General features: G+C 40.9%; 1 protein-coding gene across 1 annotated transcript in view; it reads right to left on the minus strand.

Moving 5' to 3' along the window:
* Positions 1-5,043, minus strand: part of slc5a11 (solute carrier family 5 member 11) — a 7,439-nt gene extending 2,396 nt beyond the window's left edge. The window contains exons 1-12 of the mRNA XM_067476363.1: positions 4,773-5,043; positions 3,783-3,935; positions 3,210-3,281; positions 2,927-3,031; positions 2,751-2,810; positions 2,554-2,658; positions 2,329-2,434; positions 2,132-2,212; positions 1,840-2,045; positions 672-807; positions 416-523; positions 149-299 (exon numbers count right to left, since the gene is read on the minus strand). Coding sequence (XP_067332464.1) covers positions 149-299; positions 416-523; positions 672-807; positions 1,840-2,045; positions 2,132-2,212; positions 2,329-2,434; positions 2,554-2,658; positions 2,751-2,810; positions 2,927-3,031; positions 3,210-3,281; positions 3,783-3,935 — 1,283 coding nt within the window. The 5' untranslated portion in view covers positions 4,773-5,043. The remainder of the gene's footprint in view (positions 1-148; positions 300-415; positions 524-671; positions 808-1,839; positions 2,046-2,131; positions 2,213-2,328; positions 2,435-2,553; positions 2,659-2,750; positions 2,811-2,926; positions 3,032-3,209; positions 3,282-3,782; positions 3,936-4,772) is intronic.
* Positions 5,044-5,483: the final 440 nt, after the last annotated feature.

Here is a 5,483-nt window from a genome sequence, read left to right on the forward strand (position 1 = left end):
ACTCCTCAGAAAATGCTTTAACTCTAGCGACTGTTAAAAAAAAAATGTTTTGGTTGATTACCACTGCTTCAGTAAACAGACTACATACAAAAACCAGGACTGTATTTTGTGGTATGGCTGCTTGTCCCAGTGTGGTCACATGCTGTACCTTCCCACAATCATGAGCTCCCACTCAGATGCATGGGACCTGAAAGTCTTCCATAGGTCCATGGTAAAAATGGTGCTGGAGCTGTTGAAGATGGAGGTCAGCGAAGACATTAGGGCAGCAATCATCACTGCCATCATCAGACCCCGCAGACCTGGGCCAGAAAAAACAAAGGTTAGAATAAACAAGCCTCTGTATGTTATGTGTGTGGATAGAGGACAAAACGCAGGACAAGGGAAGTAAGGGGAAACAAGGGAACATGTGTCTCACCTGCAGGCAGTAGCTCCATGACCAGTTTGGCATAAGCTGTATCTGAACAACCCACTGGGTTGCCACAAATCTGTTTGCACAGCTCAGGGTCTGCACAGGCCACATCATCTTCACAATATCATGAAAAAAAAAAAAAAAACACAACTCAAACTGAAATTTCAACTTAAAACAAATAAGTTGAATCAAACCACAATAGTAACATCACTTGTACTGTAATTGTATGTTGCATGTGTTTAAAAATACAGGTGATTCATACCTGTGTAAAGTATCCTGCTGATCATACCAGGCAGCATGACGGCAAAGAAAGGCAGAACCTTTAGATAAGCACCCAGGAGAGAGCCGCCTTTTGCATGGCTCAGGGTCTTGGCAGACAGGGAGCGCTGCACAATCACCTGCAATGAATCACAATCAAAGGTCCATTAACTCCCAGCGACTACTAGTTAATATGTAACTAAAATAATCAGCACTGTATAATTACATTTTAATGGGGACCTATATAGAGTGTGGAGAAAGGAAAAGGAGATCAAATAGGTCACTGTAATCACTCAGGTGTCCGGAATGTATGAGGGCTAAAGGTTTATGTGCACAAATTAGATACAATTGCTGAAATGATAAGAGAGAAAATGCTTATTACAGCAACTCATGTCTTCTGTTACCTCAGGTGTGGCTAGGTGGCCAACAGTCACCCACATACTGTTAACTTTGTGACCTCTTTGATGAACGAAAAAGTTTTCAAGACGGGTTCAAATAAGGGCTTTCAAAACTTAACTTCAGAGAAATTTGTAGGACAGCATGGACAAAATCTAAAAACACAGTTTCATCTTTTACAGACGAAGGATCTCTTGATAATTTACAAGTTAGATACATTCAAATAAATATTTAATATCCACGTTGAATATGCTGGGCCACTGCACTGATGACTGCCTTCTCTGTAAAAATCACACTTGCCAGAATATCATCTGGTTTTAAACCATTTTTTATTTTGATAAAATGGTGGGGGTGGCTGTAGATCAGTTGGTAAGGCAGTTGTCCACGGACCACACGGTCAGTGGTTTGATCCCCGGTCCCAACTATATGTCGAAGTGTATCTGGGTAAGACATTGAACCCTTAACAGCCCATTCCCAGTCCGGTTCAGTGGGGAGGGTTGTGTCAGGAAGGGCATCCGGCATAAAAACTGTGGCAAATCAACACGCGGACAATGATCCACTGTTGCGACCCTGAACTCCAGGGTTAAGCCAAAAGGACAAAAAAAATTTTTTTTAATAAAATGGTCTAAAACAATTCTGTGTATGCGATACTTGTTTAGATTAATAGTACTGTACGTGGAAAGTTTAATCACCCCCAGTGTTTAGTCTCTATGATTTCAACTTCTCTTATTTTGGAAATTTGCTATAAAAATAAGATTTATTTAGAAAATGACTACCTGATCAGAACACCAGTACCACATAGAAGGCATGGACATGCCTATGATGATGCCGGGCCAAGGCAGGTCAGAGTTCACCGGGTCTCTAAATATGTGGAAGGCATCATCTCGGGGGATGCCACAGGTTGAGTTGGGTACGCGGACTGAAGGGATGGCATTAGCGTATCTCTCCATCAGAGCATTCCAGCCTCCAACCTCCACAAAACCTTAACATGAGGACAACAGGGTAATTTATACTGGAAAGCAACGTGTTGACAAAGGGAGGTGTTGTGTGGAGTCCGATTCGACTTACTGAAACCCATCAGGATGAGAGCTCCTGCTAGCATGATAGCGGTTTGAGCCGCATCTGTGTAGATAACCGCAGCCAGACCCCCTGGAACACAATATGCAGTGCATGTTGTAATTCCAACAGCCAGTGACCTGCACAGCAAGCAATAAACGGTGCTTCTATGATGGTTTTTGAAATGGGAAGAGATGGAGAAAGGTCACCTGCAACAGTGTAGAGAGCAGTGACTGAGAGCAGTAGCACCACAGCAAGGTAGATATCCCATTGTAAGGCGAGTTGTATAAATACTGCACCGGCATACATGTCCACCTGACCAGAAACATACACACTGGATGGAATTTGTACTACACAAGTTAAGCAGATAAATCTTAAAATAACTTGTATGTATAAACACTGCACCATGAAATCACTATGGAGTTGTATCGTACCGATATCTTTGTAAAAATGTAAATAAACAAGGATAGGACAGCCATAAATAGCTGTGTCCTTCTCCCGCCAAATCGCTTCTGCAAATATTCTGGCATCGTTGTTACCTGAAAAACATAGATCAGGTCGTAAATTAACAGGTATGTACACATGTGTATGTACAGTAAGGCACATTTTATTGTATGTGTAGACGTCTCACCCCAGAGGCAATGTAAATAGGCAGGAAGATCCATCCCAGCAGCAGCACCATCAGTATACCCTGCACATTACCAAATATCATCTTTTGAACGGTCCTGAATATTTCATACTAAAGCCAGTGTCCTGTTAGCATACTGTAAGAAATTCCTACTTAAGATATGATATGCAATTTCTTACATTCCATTCATAGGCAATAGCCCCGATTCCTGCTGCAGCTCCTGACCCTGCCAGGCCAATGAAATGTCCACTGCCAATGTTACTGGCAAACAGTGAAGCGCCCACCTAATTATAGATGAGAGAGTCACACTCAGGATCAAAAGCAAGGACTGCAGAGAACTCTGCTTCCATCTGACCTTTCAATGACCTTTTAAATGTGTTTTAAAGGAGGCTCCATTCTCACAAACATAACTAAATTTAAGCAATTACTGTAGCTGTTAAAATCGGTTTGTGTTTGACTCACTGGCCACCAGGTCATGTTCTTCCCAGCCAGGAAGTATCCATCCACAGTGCTGCGCTTTGTCCTGAACATGGACTGGTAGAAAAATGAATCTCATTAATAAATGTATTCTGCAGCTATATCTTTAACAAACACAACTAGTCTTTAACTTGTCAGATCTTGTTTTACTCAGCCAAACTTTATATCAAGTAATCCTCTATCCGATCCTCTATCTGAGCTTGTTGGAGGAAAATAGAATGAACTCATGCAGCATGTTGCTGCCTGTCACCAGATGAAAGGCCTCCTGCTACCAGGGAACCAATGCAATGATTACACAACATAAAACAGCACAAGCCATAGTTTTTTCTTATCAGAGAAAGCTGAATAATTCATGTCATTTTTCTATTCTGCTGTTGAGAAGGTGTCTTCCCTTTACCAATCATGACTGTAATAAAAGTGTAAACACAGGAAATTCCGTTTATGATTAGGAACATTAGTGGCATTTAGAGACAAAAGGACAAAGGCAGTGAGTGCTGAAAAATATTGGATTTTAAGCCATTACTTGTAAATCTGTACCAACACTTCCCCTGTACTTACCCAGAAGCCCACAGCCAAGATAAGCAGGAAGTAGACCACCAGCACCACTATATCGACAGTATCCAGGGTAGTTGGGCTCCCCGGAGAAGGCGATGGAGACGGGGTCATGCTGCTCCCTTGGCGTCCTACTGCAAGACCATCTACAGAGGTCATCTGGAATCACAGAAGTGACTAAATTGTGTCGTTTGCTGTAATAGTGAGTACAGTAGCAGAACAGTAAATAATTGCTGTTTTAGGCAACAAATGTCTGTTATGCCTTTAGCTTTAGTAATAATTAAGGTATTACTACGTTCAAAGTAAAAGCTAACATTTACTGCTGTAGAGTTCTTATGAGGTGAAGTGTGTGTTTATTTCCTTCATATACTACTTTTCTTTCTAAATTGCTGCATTGATTTGACGGCTACAGTTACAAGAAAAACCGCACAAGACGAGACCTGTGCATTTTTTCATGCTTTACTTGAATTGGGAAGCATGGTGCCTTCCAATGAGCAGTATGAACAAGAGGAAAGAGCAAGCAAAAACGCATTGAGACCTCTTTAAAAAAAAAAAATGTAACCCTTTACTTTCAGATCACATTAGATGAGAGTCATGTATTTTCATCTGAAAAAAACTAATAAATCAAAGATTGTTTTTGAACATTGCTTCCATCACTGGCCGGGTGATGTGAGGGGACCACTAGTTATCCTGAATTTCCTTCTATCTGACTTCAAAGTGAACATATTCCTTTGCAATGCAATGCAAATTACTTTGGACACACTCAGGATTGTATACTGTATCAGAGCATGATGCCATACTTTCCTTGAACTGTGACACATGTGGCTTATTAAGTACTTCCTTTGGATAGAAGCCATGAAGATATACACAGTATTTTGTTACATTGAAATTTTAAATCTATTGAAATTATACAGCAATTCCACACACAAATAAGTGCTACAACCCATTCCCACTAGCTGTGTTATAGACCCGGTCTACCAATGAACATAAACTCACCTTTCCGTAAGTGCTCACACGGTGTACCTTTCCAGCTTGAACCGAGTTGTCTGGCCCAAATAATACAATGTGTCACAGAGGATGATCCCAGGAATCTCATGTTTGTCTCACCAGACTCACCAGCTCACCAAAAGATCAAACTCCACTCTCTCCTTGCATACTACAAGGTTGAGTTAAAATGTAAGCGATTTATTACTCTCCACAAAATGTGTTTGCATAGCACCTTTCTGCTGCCAATGGAACACCAACAAATTTGAATACTTTTTAAAGTCACCCAAATTACACTAAAATAGGGTTCGGCAGTGACACCAACATAATAAAGCAAGGTTGAGTGGAAAGCTAGTGAAACGTTTCCGCCACAGGTCAGGTAAACCTTTTCAGTAACTGAAGAAGTGTCAGCTGCAGTAAGTTGTAAAGACGTCTTATTTACAGCATAACAGCTGAGGGAATTGGAGATTTAATTAGATAAGAACAAAAACATGGTGGCTGTAGCTCAGGAGAAAGAGATAAGTCCCAGTGTGTGGCTGACAAACAACTGTAAAGCACTTTGGGCACCAAAAGTGTAGAAAAGCTCCGTATAAGTGCAGGCCATTTACAATCAAAGGACTTTGATGTAATTATCTTTAGATCTTAATTGCAATTTATGTATTTATGTATATATCAGTGACCATTATGGATTATCGTAAAAACACAGCACGCAGCAGGCACAGA

Source organism: Channa argus, chromosome 15 (assembly GCF_033026475.1).
Source record: "Channa argus isolate prfri chromosome 15, Channa argus male v1.0, whole genome shotgun sequence".
Taxonomy (NCBI): Eukaryota; Metazoa; Chordata; class Actinopteri; order Anabantiformes; family Channidae; genus Channa; species Channa argus.